This window comes from Triturus cristatus, chromosome 8 (genome assembly GCF_964204655.1).
Source record: "Triturus cristatus chromosome 8, aTriCri1.1, whole genome shotgun sequence".
Lineage (NCBI taxonomy): Eukaryota > Metazoa > Chordata > Amphibia > Caudata > Salamandridae > Triturus > Triturus cristatus.
The window spans coordinates 69,630,670-69,648,249 of record NC_140591.1 but is presented as its reverse complement, the minus strand read 5'-3'; the positions used below and the strand labels follow the sequence as shown (position 1 = coordinate 69,648,249).

The 17,580-nt window shown below is 44.4% G+C and overlaps 1 protein-coding gene across 1 annotated transcript in view; it reads right to left on the bottom strand.

The window, feature by feature from the left end:
• The window catches only part of CFAP44 (cilia and flagella associated protein 44), a 557,576-nt gene that overhangs the window by 129,480 nt on the left and 410,516 nt on the right, over window positions 1–17,580 (bottom strand). Inside the window, exon 30 of the mRNA XM_085621005.1 lies at window positions 1,739–1,910. Within this exon, the coding sequence (XP_085477131.1) occupies window positions 1,739–1,910 (172 nt within the window). The remainder of the gene's footprint in view (window positions 1–1,738; window positions 1,911–17,580) is intronic.

Genomic DNA, 17,580 nt, shown 5'->3' with positions numbered 1-17,580 from the left:
ATTTCAGATACACTTCTCTGAAGTTTGCATGGCTTTGAGTCCAATGGGTGTTGCGAGCCTGTTCTGTTTACACCTTCATCCCACGTCGGATCACACCAAGAGGCCTCTAACGGACAGCGCATCCACCGGGAGGAGTGCTTCTGTTTACACCTTCATCCCACGTCATATCACACCAAAGGCCTATGTCAGTGCTTCTGTTTACACCTTCATCCCACGTCGGATCACACCAAGAGGCCTTGAAAGGGCAGTGCATCCACCGGGAGGAGTGCTTCCGTTTACACCTTCATCCCACGAGTCTCGGCGCCGGCTGAACATCCTGTGATGCTGGGCAAATCACTTTATCACTCCATGCGTACAAAAATGAATGTGTCCTTGTGTAAAGTACCTGTTACTCATGTAAAGCGCTCCAATACCTTTGGGATATAAACTGCAAAACTAAAGAAATAAACAAATTTAACCGAACCTGTATTTATTAGTTGAACTACTCTATGATTGTTCCCAACGGCCGCTAGATGGCAGTGCACCTCTGCCATTTTGTGCAGTATGTTATTAGTAGGACGGGCGGTTGTGATCTTGGTTATATTACTAAAAGACTGCATAGGAAGAGAAGGAAGACAGGGCAGCTCTGAGTGATGGATATTGGGTGTAATGTTTCCCACATCTGTGTTGTGCTAAAGTCCTTGATTCTTATGTAACCTTGAGCCAGCCCACGAGAAGGAATCGAGGGCCAGATGTATATACAAACCCATTTTGCCATCACAAACTGGCTTTGATTTGCAAAATCACAGGGTTTGCGACCACAAAATGCCTCTGCTGGACAGCCTCCCATTTGGGAATCATCTGGGGTGATCGGAGGAGAAGCCCAGAATGCTCCTGGGGACCACTGCGTGCTCCCCCCACCGGGTTTCCAACCAGCATATGATTTTTAGTAGCACTGGTTCCTTTTCATCTGAGTGAATTTTTAATTACGCCGGAGTAATCGGTGTAGTTTTGGTAATTTTGAGATACTTATGTGACACAAAATTACTAAAAACGACAAGAGTACGCCCTTTGGTGTAATTTTGAGTAATTTGGGGGTATAATGACTACTCAAGCATGCAGGTGGCTGCTGCAAATACTGTTCTGTTGCATCTAGCACAATTTTCTTAGCACAAAGTGTATCCTCGGGTTCATTTTGGAAGCGGGGGTGTATTTTCCACTATGAAACTCATGCAAAACGTAAGTGTGCGTTCCTCGTGTAATTCAGCATAATTTTTCTGTAATTTCGCGTAATTAAGCAACAGCAAATTATGTGAGTTATGCCCACTTGTAGTTCCTTTAAAGAACATGATCCTCTTACCAATACGATTCTTGTTGGGGAATGCAAACCTACGGTCGGTGTCTGCTGTCCCTTGTATGCCACCGTCCCCATGTCTGCAGTCAATCACATGGGGTCGCACAGAGTGACCTGCCTTATTGGTGTTCATGAGGCAGGTTGTTCTGCAACCCCTACAACTGGAAATGCAACCTATGAAGACATACTTTGCATTGCAGAATGAGATGGAGCACTTTTTGTGATCAGTCTTTTAGGGCCTCTGGCCCCTAATCCTTAAAAGGTAGTCTCCAACACCACTTTACCGCCTGGTATTGATCTGAAGGACCCCTTGATAGCAGCTGCACTGATCAGGAGAAGAACACACAGGTTACATGCTACTAAGAACACTCAGGTGATTGCACAGGGCACACATGCGTGACTTACAGGTTCTCCCACTCCTTCTTCCTCTGGAGAATCTTAGCTTTGGCCTTGTCGGCCTTCTCAATCATCTTCTCCAGTTTATCAGCCCGCTTGGCTGCCAGACCAGACCACTGGCGCTTCAATCTCTTCCCCACAGGCTCGCTGATCCCTTGGCTCTCCACCCTTCTGGCCTCCTCTGGAGGAGAAAGAGATGGTTAGAAGAGGTTCAGATGAAACATCAGGTCACCAACTGTGCAGGGTTTAAACATATTTGTAGGGGGTATCCTTACATCCCAGAATAAGGAGGTCAAAACAGTTATTTATCAATTTATCATAGAAGTATTCCTTTACTGTGGGGTTTTGGTGGTCTAGGAAGTGATGTCGCCCTGTTGTATACGCGTGTAGTGTACTGGATATCTAATACATATGGTGCAAAGAGGTTCGGGGAAACACCCTATGACACCTAAGTGTGTGTAGGAAAGGAACCTGCACAATGCTTATGAACCAAAGTCCTGTGCACACGGTCCACATCTGGAACAGAGAATACACCTGATGCCGTCTCAGATCTCCGCGCACTCGCTGCAGATCAAGGAACATACAGAGCGGTCTACTTACCCTTCCCTGACTTGAGGGCACGGTCCCACGCAGGATCAGCATTACTTAGGTGCTTCCTCTTGGTACACACCATTTTAAACCGATCGCGGATCCACTAAACCTTTCTATATTTGGCCAGCCCGGTCAGAATTATCACCGGTGGAGTGATCTTTAAGATTCTACTTACATGAAGTTCAGCCCTGAAGGAGTTGTGGGATACTTTTCCATTGTGACGAAACACGTGTTGGCTGGTTGCTTTTTGATGTTACATGGAATAAAAGACAAAGAGCAGATTCATTTGGACCTTAAATTACTCTTTTTGGGCGCATATGACTAGATGAACTCTCATCATGAAATTCTAACGTGTGCACAGGACTTTGGTTCATTATCATAGAAGTAGGTCACATGAATTGAGCATCACTGCAGAAGGGAACATTAGAAGACATGGAGACCAAAACACAGTTCAATAAGGTGCCAACAGCTATTGTCATTAATTCAGAATGGTCTTAAAACGGACCTATTGCTTGAAAGGGCAACCAATCATATAAGCTATTGTTTAAGCAATCAGATTGGCCACCCTTCCAAACCAACTGAATAGTATCATTTGGAAGGGCTACCTAGTGTTTATTTCTATGGAATCGTGTCATGACAATAAATCCATCAGGGAGACCGCCGAGGGACTGCCGCTACTGCCGCCACCGCCACTGCACACGGAGGGAGAGGACTACGCCTCCCATACTGCTCTGCTGCCTGTCGCGGCCGGAGGCGCATAAATAACAGCGCGGCTCCTGCTTCGCGGGAACTGCCGAGGGACTGCCGCTACTGCCGCCACCGCCACTGCACACTGAGGGAGAGGACTACGTCTCCCATACTGCTCTGCTGCCTATCGCGCCCGGAGGTGCATAAATAACAGCGCGGCTCCCGGTTCGCGGGACGCGCGCGGGCGCGTGCCGTGCGAAGCCCCGGCAAAGGGCAGGCCGTCTGTGGCCGTCAGGGGCCGAGGGGGGCCGGGCTGGGCTACCCCTCCAACAACCGAAGACAGAGCTAGACCTACAACTGTATTTTGCAGTGGTGAGTGGCGCGTTTTGCATTTGGTACTTTATGGATGTGTAGGGATTTTGTCATCATGGGCAAACGTAACGCTACCACCCCTGCACGCAAAATTACATCCATTGACACAATGTTGGAGCGGGTGGCGAATATGGTCAGCACTGAGATCGAGCTGACGGAGAGAAGATTGTCCTTGGGCCCCATTAAACCCCAATGTGAAGCACAAAATGATTTAAGTAACCCAGAGATACTGATACACAGAATTACTGAACAATCACCTCACATCCCTACTGGAGAGAATACATCAGGGTTGGAAGGGCTGGGCTCCATAGGATCGACTGTAAATTTTGAATCTGGGTGTAGTCCAACTATTCCATCGACACTAACCACAGTCAATCTGGCCACAACCCCTAACCCAGAAGTAAGTGGAGCGAGAAAGAAGAGGAAGGTGGTGAGACCAGCCTGTTCTAAACAGAAACAGCCCCCACGCCTGAATTCACAACGAACAACGTTAAATACATGGATTAAGGGCCCTATGGTTCCCGCAGACCCAACTCCCAGTAGTGACTCTATTGACCTAGTTAATGTGGACATCCAAGATCATTCCATTCAGATGAAGTACACGCAGACTGCTTTTCTAACTTCACACTCGGGGATACTGCTATAGAAAACATAGTTGATACACTGTTTGATCGTATTAAAGGGCTTGTGGACAAAAGTTTTGATAAGTTATGGAAGCGTTTAGATCGTCTGGAATCCCCAACTACTAAGGCAATATCATCTTGTAGGGAATGCAATGAGCTAGCTCGACAGGTTAGCACCTTGGAAAATCCTTCCCAGAATGCGCAACCGGCTCGTCAAGTGCCCCAAATTGTAAAGTTGCTGCCTGTCCTCCTTGATTCTAATAATAAAACGAGAAACCCCCTAGCCTCTAAGCCATATACTCGATTTGCTAATACTCAAAATGTTAACCCTGTTGATTCTCAAGAGGGTCCGATAGTCAGTACGAGTATAGCTGATACTGGCTTGAGGGGGCATGTAGTATCTAAGCAGGATGTCTCAAATTTACCCCCTGCATCCTGTGCAGGGGTACCACCACTTGAGAAAAATAAATCAGAGTCCTGGGAACAACTGCGGAATAAATGTGTGAACTGGCTGGCTAAACACAAAGGATATAGGAGGTCTGATGTACATGAAATTTTAATGGTATGAAGGGTAGGCTGGGTGGGACCTGCAGCAAAAACTATCAGGGGTGATTGCATTGTTATTAATTTTTCTCGGCCTAGGACTGTCGGATCTATTCTAGCAGTAAAAGAGACCAAATGCCTTTTTTCTACAAACATCTGTGCATTACCACTTGGTTTCTTTTATAAACCGTCATCTATACAGTGTCCACTTCTCAGCCCGTCCCACCAGTCGGCTAATAGATTTTTAGCTATTTCCGATTTAGACAATCTTGACTGACTCCCACCCAAAACTCAAATCGGTTTGGTCCATGTGGTAGCCAAGAAGACTTCTAATACCAGTCCTGGGGTTGGAAACGATTCAATTAATTGATTGCCCTGACTCAATATTGAAGGTACTGAGTTGGAATGTGGCAGGTCTGGCCTCAAAATTAAATATAGAAGATTGGGCAATTATGATAAACACATTCGACATCCTTATGTTTCAAGAAACTTGGGCAACCAAAGAGCTTTATTTCGAAGGGTATGAGTGTTTTAATACTATTTCCCCTAACCCTAAATATGGCAGACCTTCAGGGGGTCTATCAATATGGGTTAGCATTGCCTCAGGGGGTAGAGTAAAACTAATTCCAACCGAGAATGCTATCTTCCAAGTACTGATCTATACACGAGGGGCTTCCATCTGCTTTATCAATTTTTATAATAATGACTTCGTAAGCCCACCTAATGCTAACTTTGTTCACCTTTTTAACTTTATCCAGGACTTGGACAATTTATTGGGAAAGTACAAATTGGCTGGGATATGTCTGGGGGGTGATTTTAATGCAAAGATAGGAGAAGGAACTATTGGGCGGTCTTCCCAATCTATTCTATCTAACCCATGTAAGAGAGGTTATGAGCTATTAGACCATTTATCAAGTAGCAGTCTTTTAAATGTGATGGACATCGCAGCTGCAGCCACTAATGATAATCCATTACCTACTTACAGAGGCTAAGGACGCGCCTCAACTATAGATTATGTCTTCATATCTCCATCTTTAGAAGACTACTTAGTTGAGGCAGAGGTTAGAGCATCCACCTTTGGAGATCATAACCCTATTATGGGCTCGCTAAGGGTGGCCCCGCGACCAAATATTAGAAGAGAACTGGGAGCGGGAAGCCTAGAACTCTCAACCGATAACTTAAGAGTTAAATGGAAGGGTATGGACTGCAGGGAGATCTTCCAGAAGATGGTAATAACTTATCCATCTCTCTGTGATACTTGTCTTACCTTGGCCGACCCTAACCCAGAGGCAGTTTCTGCTTTTATTTTATTATGTGCAGGTATTAAGGAATTGATTTCCAGACCCATACTCCCTCATAAATCTGATCCAAGGTGGTTTGATAATACCTGCTCTAGGGCTAATAGGGATCTCAGAGCAGCCTTATCAGTTTCCCCTAGAGATCCCACTCTTATCAGAACCTTAAGGCACAATTATAAAAGTGTAATAAAATTAAGGCGAGATGTGGTTTTAAAAGGGTACTGGAATAACTTGGCCTGTGCTGCTAAACTTAACAAAACAAATAATTTTTGGTCTGCCACAAAGTCCCTGAGAGCCTCTGGAAATATATCTACCTCCCTAAGCTGTAATATAATTAGTGAGGTGTGGGTTGCTCACTTCTCGAAAATATATGCCCCCCCCCCGCCCCAATGCGAAAATACTTTGGAAAATCTTACGCCTACCCAAATTCAAATCTCCTTGATTGAGGTCGAGGAGGCAATATTCCAAAGTGCGGGAAATAAAGCCCCAGGCCCGGATGGGCTGCCTATTGATCTTATAAAATCAAGGCCAGAGTTCTGGGCTCCTCTGCTACTCAACGTTTTTAACAATTTAACCACAACAAAAATCCCAAACACATGGTCCACATCTTTAATTATTCCTATTTTTAAAAAAAGGAGATAGATCAAACCCAAGCTGCTATAGACCTATTTCCCTAATTGATACCACCCTTAAAATATTGGGGAGAGTTCTATTTAACAAGATCAGAACTTGGGCAGAGGATGAAAATATAATAAATAAATGTCAGTTGGGGTTCCGTAGTCACCTTGGCACTGTGGAACAGTGTCTGAATCTTAACTTAATCATAGGGAAATACACCATCGCCCGACAGAGCCCTCTTTATCTGGCATTTATGGACCTTTCGTCCGCTTTTGATTTTGTTAATAGATCTAGGCTCTGGCAATACCTTTTAAATTATGGGTTAGACAAAGATCTGGTGTACTTTTTAGCTTATCTCCATAGGGACCTAAGGGCCAGGTAAGGATAAGCATGGACGGGGCAGTGTCTGGAGACATAGTGGTTGGGAGAGGCGTTAGACAAGGGTGCGTTCTCGCCCCACTTTTATTTATTTTATATATTAATGAACTTCATAACGCCCTATCTAACCAAACCACTGATGTCCCTATAAATAATGGTAACAAACTGCCCGCCTTACTATATGCAGATGAGCTGTTTTAATGGGCAGAACACCCAATGCCTTGAGAATTTTAGTTAGGGGATTTGCAGCTTTTATGAGTAATTTGGATCTTTGCACAAATTTCAAAAAATCTTTTTTAATGTGTTGTGGCCCTAAGAAACGTTTTATTAATACTATTACCCTGGGTCCCGATTCTTTGACATGCACTCGCACTTTCCCTTATTTGGGTATAACATTTTCTGACAATGGGTCCTGGACACCACATTTGGCCTATGGATTGTCTAAATTTTCAAGAGCCATGAATTCAGTAATAAATCTCCCCCAACTGAAAAGATTTGAGGTGGTACTGTCCCTACTTAAAATCTATAGGACACAATGTGTACCAATCATGACCTATGGGGCTGAAATTTTGGGCCACACAATCTTGAAAAGCGTCCAGGCCGAAGAAAATAGATTCTGTAGGAGGCTTTTGGGCATACAAATTTCATCGTCCACCTTTGTATGCCATAACGAGTTAAGAATGCCATACTTGGAAGATTACATTAGGTCACGCCCTGTTTTATTCTGGCTAAAGGTTTGGTAAAACCCTGCAGCCCTATTAACAAGGGAGATTTTAGCAGATTGTCTAAAATGTGATAAGGGCGGTGACATTCCCTGGCTGGCTCTAGTACGGGCAAATTCGACTGCGGTCAATCTAGAGCATATTTTTAAGAACCCTGAACAATTAGATGGTATTGATGGAAAGATTATTCGTAAAGTTTTATATCAACATTATGGGGATGCGAGATATGCCCTGGAATCCGCCAAAGTATCTGTGAAACAATATATTTTAATGACAGGCGAGGGTTGACCCCCATTATGCTCTCCTATTAGTTATCTCTTAAGAGATATTACTCGTTGGGAGCGAAGTCTTCTTTTTCGTCTCAGATCGGCCTCAATAAAGTATCTGTTGTGCTTCCCCATGGGTTACCAACCTAATATTGAGAACTTGGTCTGCCCATGTGATAACTTAGGGAAACAGTCTACGCTACACTTTTTGTTCTTTTTACCAAAAATATAGTATGCAGTTATTGATACCGTTTTTCAGGGCAAAGGGCACAACGGATTTTAAGGCTGCATACAAAATTATTCTCCAGCTTAAAGATGATGATGTAACATACCGAGTGTGTACTTTCTTGAAAATGGCCATTCGTTCACGTCTTTCTATGAATTAATGACTGCTGGATTAGGCTGTACAATACACATTTCTGGATTTTGTACTGTTTGTATTTATATTTTGTACTATGCACACTTGCACCTTCATTTATTGCCGCTAACTGTAACCTCTCTGTGATTTAAGGATCTGCCCGTTTTTAGCTGTTTTTTTGTGAAATATTTGCACTTGCACACTGTCACTTTAACATTGCTGATGATATCAAGTCATGGATAACCTAGTAACTTTTAATGTGGAGTCTCACTATTTTTTAATGATGATGGACTATGCATGTGATTATGAGTAATGTTTGTGCCTATATGGATAATGCATATACGAATAAAGATAATGTAACGTAACGCCATCAGGGAGAATGCAAGTACAGAGACACCCACACAAGGAAAAGACCCTACACAGGATAGGTAGGTAAGTCAGTAAAACAAATCATTTTTGCTAGCATTGACATCAGTGGTTCATTTTTGTTGTAGTTCTGTTTGCATTTATGACTATTTTTGGTTTATTTATTTATTATACTTTCATAGTGCTTTTATCCAAACAGCTTTACAGATCTAAAGTGATGGTACAATATACGTTGAGAAGATGGCAAGTAAAGGTATCAGAAGAATGAAGAAAGTCGAGGAAAATTCCAAGGTGGACAGAAGCAAGAAAACACTAACACCATCAAGAAAACACGCAACAGGCATATCATAAATATGTCATACATTTTAAAACCCACAATCCATACAAATATCTAGAATGGAGAAACGACAACCTGTACTCAGATTCAAAAGGGAGAGGAAAAATCCCTTACTCAATTCTAGACGGGAGAGACATCAACCTATACTCAATTCCAGGAGGGAGAGACGACAACCCTTACCCAAATCTAGGAGGGAGGGAAGACGATCCTTACTCAGGTCTAGGAGGGATAGATGACAAAGTTTACTTAAGTCTAGGAGGGAGAGACAACAACTCTTACCCAAGTCTAGGAGGGAGAGACACCAGCCCTTACTCAAGTCTAGGAGGGAGAGAGAAGAACCTGTCCTTAATTCTAAGAGGGTGAGACAACTACCCATACTCAAGTCTAGGAGGGAGAGACAACAGCAATTACTCAATTCTAGGAGGGAGAGATGGCAACCCTTACTCAAGTCTGGGAGGGAGAGAAACCAGCCCTTACTCAATTCTACGAGGAGAGATGACAACCCTTACTCAAGTCTAGGAGGGAGAGACATCAACCTATACTCAATTCCAGGAGGGAGAGACGACAACCCTTACCCAAATCTAGGAGGGAGAGACACCAGCCCTTACTCAAGTCTAGGAGGGAGAGAGAAGAACCTGTCCTTAATTCTAAGAGGGTGAGACAACTACCCATACTCAAGTCTAGGAGGGAGAGACAACAGCCCTTACTCAATTCTAGGAGGGAGAGATGGCAACCCTTACTCAAGTCTAGGAGGGAGAGAAACCAGCCCTTACTCAGTTCTATGAGGGAGAGATGACAACCCTTACTCAAGTCTAGGAGGGAGAGACAACAAACCTTAATCAATTCTAGAAGGGGGAGACACCAACTGTTTATAATTCTAGGAGGGAGAGATAATACCCCTTACTCAATTCTAGAAGAGGGAGAGACGACAACGCTTACTCAATTCCAGGAGGGAGAGAACATCCCTTAATCAGTTCTAGAAGAGGGAGAGACAACAACCCTTATTCAATTCTAGATGGGAGAGACATCAACTTTTACTCAATTCTAGGAGGGAGAGAACATCCCTTACTCAGTTCTAGAAGAGGGAGAGACAACAACACCTACTCAATTCTGGGAGGGAAAGACGACAGCCCTTTCGCCATTCTTGACAGGAGGGAGAGACAACAACCCTTACTCACTTCTAGGAGAGAGAGAGACACCAGCCCTTACTCAATTCTAGGCGGAAGAGACAACAACCTAACAACAAGCATTTACAATGCAATAGGTCTCGCATTTACGCACGTTTGAGCTATTGACATTGCAAATAACAATGCCTTTTATTTTTGTTTTAGTTGTTAAAACATAAATGAAAGGCATTGTCATTTACAATGACAATTGCTTAAACTCATGTAAATGCGAGACCTATTGCATTGCGAATGCTTGTTTTTTTAAACAATGAAATAAAAGGACTGAGCTCTAATAACTAAAAAGTGAAAGAAGCTCACATAGTACGATGGGCTTTGAGGGAATAGTTTAATTGGAAGACTAAGGAAACATTAGAAATGATGGCAGGAGGGTTTTTAGATACATAGCTGCCAACTAACCTTGTGTCTCGAGGGTGTCTTTCGGACAGGTCTGTCATTTTACCCAAAGCACTAAGCATGCTGGGATTTGTAGTTCATTATTGCCAGGATAAGGCCACAAAGTCCCAGCATGCTTGTAGAAAGTGCATGGAGGGTGAACTTGTGTGCGTCCCAGAAGGCCTTGCCTGGCCTCATTGTACCAGTACCATAGGGAATGTGAAAGAGATAATACGTGCCTGTGCCTTTGAATCTAACACAGGAAATAGCATCACTCATCGTTTGACTTGTGACGTCGAGGACATATTTTACATTTTTCTTTTAATAAGAAAGCAAAGCTGCAGCATTGTAATAAACAAAACAGTGGTTACTAGGGGAGCTAGCTACAGAGAAATACATTCTCTCATTTAGTAATCAGATTTGGGTTTATCACATTTGGATAGTAGTCAATAATGCTGGTAGGTAAATATATATTGCTAACAAATGCGACTCCCTTTATACTAGCGTTACTGGACTTTCCAAGGCACTCAATTTCTATAGGTGTGCATTCCCTTTTCTGATCGAGTATAAATGACTATAATTGCCCACCCTGGGTTTGCACCCGCCTATAATTCAATAAAAGGTATGAACAAGGAACATTGCGGTGGACGTTTTTTCCTCAAGTTCGGCGGAAGATCACATTCACACAGCGAATTACAAGAAAAGGGACTGACAAGTGATATTAGACCAATGTTTACTTCATTGTGTAACATGAATAGCTGATTTTAAAGTGCATTAGAGATTTTTTGTGAGCCCGTGCATGATCGCATCAAAATGCTTTTGTTAACTTAATATCGGCACAGCAATGTTTATGTGGTTTTAATTGCTGGATTGTGGGAGCTGTAGTATTAAGGAGAAGAGGGTGGGGTGTTTGAAGTGAGAAATCTGCAGCAGGTGTCATCATTTAACCGATGGCAAACATGGGAGGGATTAGAAAATCAGAGAGAGTTTAAATTCGAAGGGTGAATAACAATGTCAGCAATTCCTTGGAAAAGAAAGATGAGGAGGGTTTATTTGCGGCAGGTACGTGTTGTAGACATGTTTAAATGTGGTAGGCTTTTTAATGTCAACACTGAGTTTACGGATCACATTGGGGGCATTGAAGATTGGTGAAGCGCTACGCTTAAATTAAAGAGGGGGGCTGAAGGAGTGCACCACAGGGTGAAGTTTATGAATGTTTAAAGGAGGCGTATATTCAGGTGCAGGTAGCGCGAGCAGAGAGAAAGGGAAATAATATCGTAGCAGCACATGTAGTAAACCCTAATAAAAGCTGGGAAGGTAAAAAGCACGAAAGAATTTGGAAGACGGTTGCATTTCTAAGAAAGAAGTATTTAAAGGGGAGCTAATGTCAGAACAATGTGTGGGTTTTATTAAAGATTGTTTGGTTGAACATGAGTGGTGCCAGAGGTGTTGTAATAAAAGTGGGGACCACACGATTCAGTGTCTGGACAAAGTTAGTATAGCAACCAGGGAGTGATCTGCTCGGGTCAAGTGGCATGGTAATTAGTCAAAACAATTGAAGTAGAGCATTGAGCATTAGAAAACGGTTTTGCAACTAATATGTGTTTTTATTATTACTTGTAGTGACCCCTGACGAAGGGCCCCAGTAGCCCGAAATGCATTGGGTATTTTAATAAAAGCTGCCTTTGGATGAATTAAATGCGTCGGTACGTGTTATTGCAAAGAGGTCCGGATGGGCACATCAATGGCATGAGAAATTTGGAAAACTGGCATTTTACCGCACTTGTGGAGTAAACGGGAGTTAGGAGAGAAGATTGTGCAAGCGAGTGAATACACGTTAAAAAAATGGTGACTAATTGGTTTTCAAATTAATTGAGGATTTCAGGACCAGTGTGCTGTGCCTTTGGATTGGGGCGTATGTCGCCCCAAATTGTTGCACTCAATTTAATGATCCCTCCCAAATTCCGCCAAACTTGCGTGCACGTGGCAACTGCTAAAACTATTTGTAAAGTCAGCATCATGCTCGTCCTTAGATGCCGCCAAAGAGAGGCCTAGAGTTGTATGGCAAGGTCGTTGGAGCGTTCAGTTTGTCCACATGGCGAGGCGGGCTTCATGAAGCTAGCTTCTGGGAAGCAAATGGCCAGAACCTAGGGTCCCACGGTAAGCTCGGCGTGCATTCGGAGAACGTGCCTGAGAGCCCGTCCTTGCTGCAGACCCTGACCGGTGGGCGCCTGCGGGTGGAAAGCTGTGAGCCGTGACTCCTAGAAGAAGCTTCAGCCTGGCCTCGCCCCCGGCGCAGTCGGGTGGTGAGAAGTTTCCTCACACCCACACCAGAGAACCCCCCCCCCTTCTCTGGCCCTCGGGCCAGCTTTGCTTATGAGAAAGGCAGAGGTTTCATCGCTGGATTACGGTGACAGGCAAACCACAATCTGGGGCCAGGGCCAGCGAGAGCAGCCTGACTCTGGGAACAAGCAGAAAAGCGACAGTTTGTCATTTCCAAAGGTTATTTATTTTAAAAGTTTTATATAGCGCGAACAAGATCCCGAAGGATATCAGAGTGCTTTACAAAAGGGTGGAAAGAAGCTCAAAAACCAATAACGACATCATGTAAGAATACACAACATGAATAATCGCAAGATTCACAGACAAATGAAATAAAGGAGAGTAATACAATAAACAGGTATATAGCAGGATACGAGGGGGGCACACAATGCGGTAAAGAAGAGCAGAATCACATGATGGAACAGTGGTTGTAGGATCAATGATTTCGAGCCAGTGGACCTAGCCCAGATTATGGTAGGAATTTGTCCATTAAGAATCTTTTGGCTTCCAGTTTGAAAGCAGTCGTTGAGGAGATCCTGCGTACTTCCGGTGGAAGAGAGTTCCATATCTTTGGGGCAGCGCCAGAGAAGGCTTGGTGACAAGTTCTCTTTTTGCTAGGGATGAGTGGTTTCAAGAGGAAAGTGTTAGCTCTTCCTGAGGCTCTATACAAAATAATTCAAGCTTTTGCGCTAGGTACCTGGGATTTTTTAAATGCAGGGCTTTGTTTGCTAGAACGTCAATCTTTAACTGAAATCGAGCTTCGTAGGGTAACCATTTAAGAGATTTTAGGACTGGGAATATGTGCTCATTTTGTTTGGGACCTGTGACCAGTCTGGCCGCAGCATTCAGTGATGCCTTTAGTTGAGCCAGGATGTATTTGGGAAGGAGACATAGCGTAGCGCTGCCTTAGTCTAGCCCCGGCAAGACCAGTGCTTGGACCACCTGCTTGAAATCCTTTTGTGGCACGAATGGTTTGATGTTTCTCAGCGTTCTCATCAAGTGGTTAGCTCCCTTACACACATTGCTGATATGATTTTTCATATTCAGGTACTTGTCCAGGATGATTCCGAGAGATTTAGCTGAGTGAATGATGAGGGGGGTGCAGTTGAAGGCTGTGAGGTGATTCAGTCAAAGGTCTAGCTTGGGGATGTGGTTTGGGGGAGAGATGAGAAGGAATTCAGTTTTGGAAGTTTTGAGCAGTAGATGGTTCTCAGTTAACTAATTTTGTGTGGCCTGAAGGATAGTGTTGAGTGAGATGATGTTATCCGGGGATAAGATTTTCAAATACAGTTGTGTGTCGTCCGCGTACAATTGGTAGAGAATGTTCGTGGAATTTAGTGATTTCGCTAGAGGTTCCAAGAAAAGGTTGAAGAGGATAGGAGATAGGGCAGACCCTTGGCGGACACCCATGAGTACTGGAGAGGGCTGGGAGAAGGAGTGGTTTGCCTTGACTCTTTGTGATCTGTGGTGGAGGAAGGAGGAGAACCATTGTATATCCCAACCCGAGAAACCCATCCTGTTCTTCAGAATGGATAGGAGGTTGTCGTGATTAACTGTGTCAAATGCGAAGGAAACGTCAAGGAGGATTAGGAGGCAGGAATCATTTTGGTCAAGCATTTTTAAAATGTCATCCATAACGTGTGTGAGAGCCGATTCTGTACTGTCCCCTTCCGAAAGCAGGATTGATGCTGGTCTAGTAGTTGGAAATTCTCTATGTGAGCACAAAGTTGAGATTGTACTTATTTTTCCAGTAGTTTGGCTAGTGTAGGGAGGTTGGAGATAGGGCGGAAAGTATTGAGGTCAGTTTTATCAGCGTTAGTTTTTTTAGTATAGGTGACACCTGAGCTGCTTTTAGGCAGTCTGGGATCGTACCTTGTGATAGAGAGGCGTTTACAATCCTTGTCCAGGTGGGGATGATTACATTCTTAGTTTCTTTGAAGATGGCCGGGGGCAACGGGTCACTGAAGTGGTTAGATGGATTGATGTTCTGAAGAATTTTGTTGACATCTTTTTCACTGAATGGGGTAAAGGTGCCCTATGACGCATTGTTCTTAGTGATCAGACCGATTGGTTTGCACTTATCTAAGAGGTCAAGGGATAGCAGTAAAGCCTTCTTAGAGGCAAATTCATTGGTGATGAGTCTTAATTTCTCATTGAAGAAAGCAGCAAGATCATCGCTAGAAGGTGGGATGACTCCGGAATCCGAGGGGTTTGGGCCTGCCACTGATTTCTGTTTGACCAATTCGAGACGTTTTTTGGGGCGCTTTGCAGCTTGATCAAGTTGGTGTCTGAAATAGTCTGCCTTGGCGCTCTTGATTTGTTTGTTATAGAAGCTCCTAACATCTCTAAGGAGTTTTAGTTGTTCCAAGGAGGGTTTTGGATTTCCAGGAGCGTTCAGCTGCCCTAAGGTTGCGGCGTTCCGTGTTTAAATTGTCGTTGTACCATGGTTTGGATATTTTTGTTGAAGCGTTTTTTTGTTGGATGGTGTAAGTCATCCATGATGTTGGAGATGGTCGAATTGTAGGAGTCAGTGAGTAACTGAACATCAACCAAGACAGCTTGGGAGGAGAGGGCAGATTTACAGTGGGCTGCTAGTTCAGTTGCGTTTATTGATCTGAGGTCCCTTTTCCAGATCTTTGATTTCGTTGGCTGAGCCTTCCTCATCGACACCTCCCTGTTAATATAGAAGAGGATGCAATGGTGGTCGGACCAATTGCAAGGGGTAATGGTATCCAATGTGATAGTCTGCCCTTTCGAGATAATGAGGTCTAGCGTTTCTCCTTTATTGTGAGTTGGTTGGTCACAGTGCTGGATCAGCTCATGATCATTCAGAAATGCTTTAAGGCAGGATACCGCCTGGTCATTGGGGTTAGGCCAGTGAAGGTTGAAGTCACCAAGGAAGATTTGGGGCACGGCCAACATTGCCAGAGATGACTTCCATTAGTTGCTCAATAAAGGGGAGATTGTCTCCTGGGGAGTGATAGAAAGTGTGAAGTTTGCAAATCGTCAGGTTATTACTTGAGATACTGAGACAAAGGCATTCACAGGAGGAGGGTGAAAGGGACTCCAAGTGAGAAATTAAGAGTGTGTTCCTATGAATACAGGCTAGGCCACCCCCCCAGCTCCAGACCTCTGTCTAGCCTAATTATGTTGTGAGTAGGAGGTACAAGGAGGTCGAAGATAGGAGAGGAGGCGGAATTTAGCCAAGTTTCAGTGAGGATAATAATGCCTTAATCCATGTGTTGGATGAGGTCGAAGATGTCGGAGGCGTGTTTACTGGCTGACCTGCAATTGAGTACTACACATTTAAGTCGTGATGGATTAGTGTGGGAGGGAGTCTGGATGACGTTCACACTCATGAGGTTGTCTTTATTGATGACACTAAGGTTGTGAAGAGGTTCTCTATACGGGTTGGAACGGATGGTTTGAATTTGTCTCGGTGGGATCAAGTTGGAGTTGGACCTAGTAGAGTAAGAGTTGTGAAGGTCATTGATTTCATTGGACGCTAGGTAGGTCTCAAATCTTCTGGGGCGGGAAGGTGCGTTAGCTAAGGGAATGGTTTGCGAGACGGGGGGGCTAAAAACTGGCCCATGCGTTCACTCATGCTAGGGGAGGCTCTGGGCAGGTTCGCTCGAGTGAGGAGGGATCTGATTGCGGGGAAAAAAATCTTTTGAGAGGGCTTTCAGGTCATGTAGTTCAGTAGTGAGAAGGTGCAGCGGGAGAGATATATCATCCAGGCGTGCAACCAAGTTTGAGAGGGGTAAAGGTCGTGTTGGGAAAGCGAGCAGAGAAGGGGGGCCTTGGTGTAGGTCCTCGGGGTACAGGGTGAAGGAGAGTGGTTCCTGGGGAGGGAGTTGATCATTTGGGTCTAGCGGAGATCTTTGGCCATTGGGTATCAAAGTTGAGGCATTGGAGAGGGTGATATGACCATTGAGCTGAGGGTTAGGTAAAGTCCAGATAGGAAATAGTGGGTTTGAGCAATCAAGGTCAGTGGAGGGCATTTGCTCATTCACCTGCATAGTATGGGGTGTAGGGAGAGGGATGAGGGAAGAAGGATCAGTCGTTAAAGGCAAAGATAGTAGGTCACACAGGGAACTCTCCGAGCGAGGAACGGATAGAATCAGAACGGCTGGCTGTGCGTCAAGTGAACTCGAACAGTCTCTCACCATCTGAGTCAGAGGTTTAGGAGGTTGGGGCACATCAACAGTGAGTGGTTTAGTGAGAGTGAGGACTTCCCAAGAGGGGTGGGGGGAGACTGATGATGACCTGAGTGATGGTAGGCTGAGACCGCATTTTTGAGTAACAGGAAGATAATGGCTATCTTAATTAGATTGACATTGGACGATTGGATTAGGATGAAACCATTGTTATAGAGGGTGATTGTGGCATTGGTGTTGAGTGTGAATGAGGGCACTGTAGTAAGTTTGAGACCATCAGGTGTTTTTCTGGTACCTGATATTCGGAGCATAGAGTAGAGGACTTTTCCTAGTGTAGAAAATAAGGTCATTAACTCTACTTAGTGGGTCGGTGCACTTACTGCAGTGTGCGCAGCAAAACACACGTAGGAATAAAAACATGTCCCGATTACGGGGGAAAGGAAGGAAGGAGAGGGAGAGGGAGAGAGAAGGAGAGGGAGAGAGAAGGAGAGGGAGAGAGAAGGAGAGGGAGAGAGAAGGAGAGGGAGAGAGAAGGAGAGGGAGAGAGAAGGAGAGGGAGAGAGAAGGAGAGGGAGAGAGAAGGAGAGGGAGAGAGAAGGAGAGGGAGAGAGAGGGAGAGGGAGAGAGAGGGAGAGGGAGAGAGAGGGAGAGAGA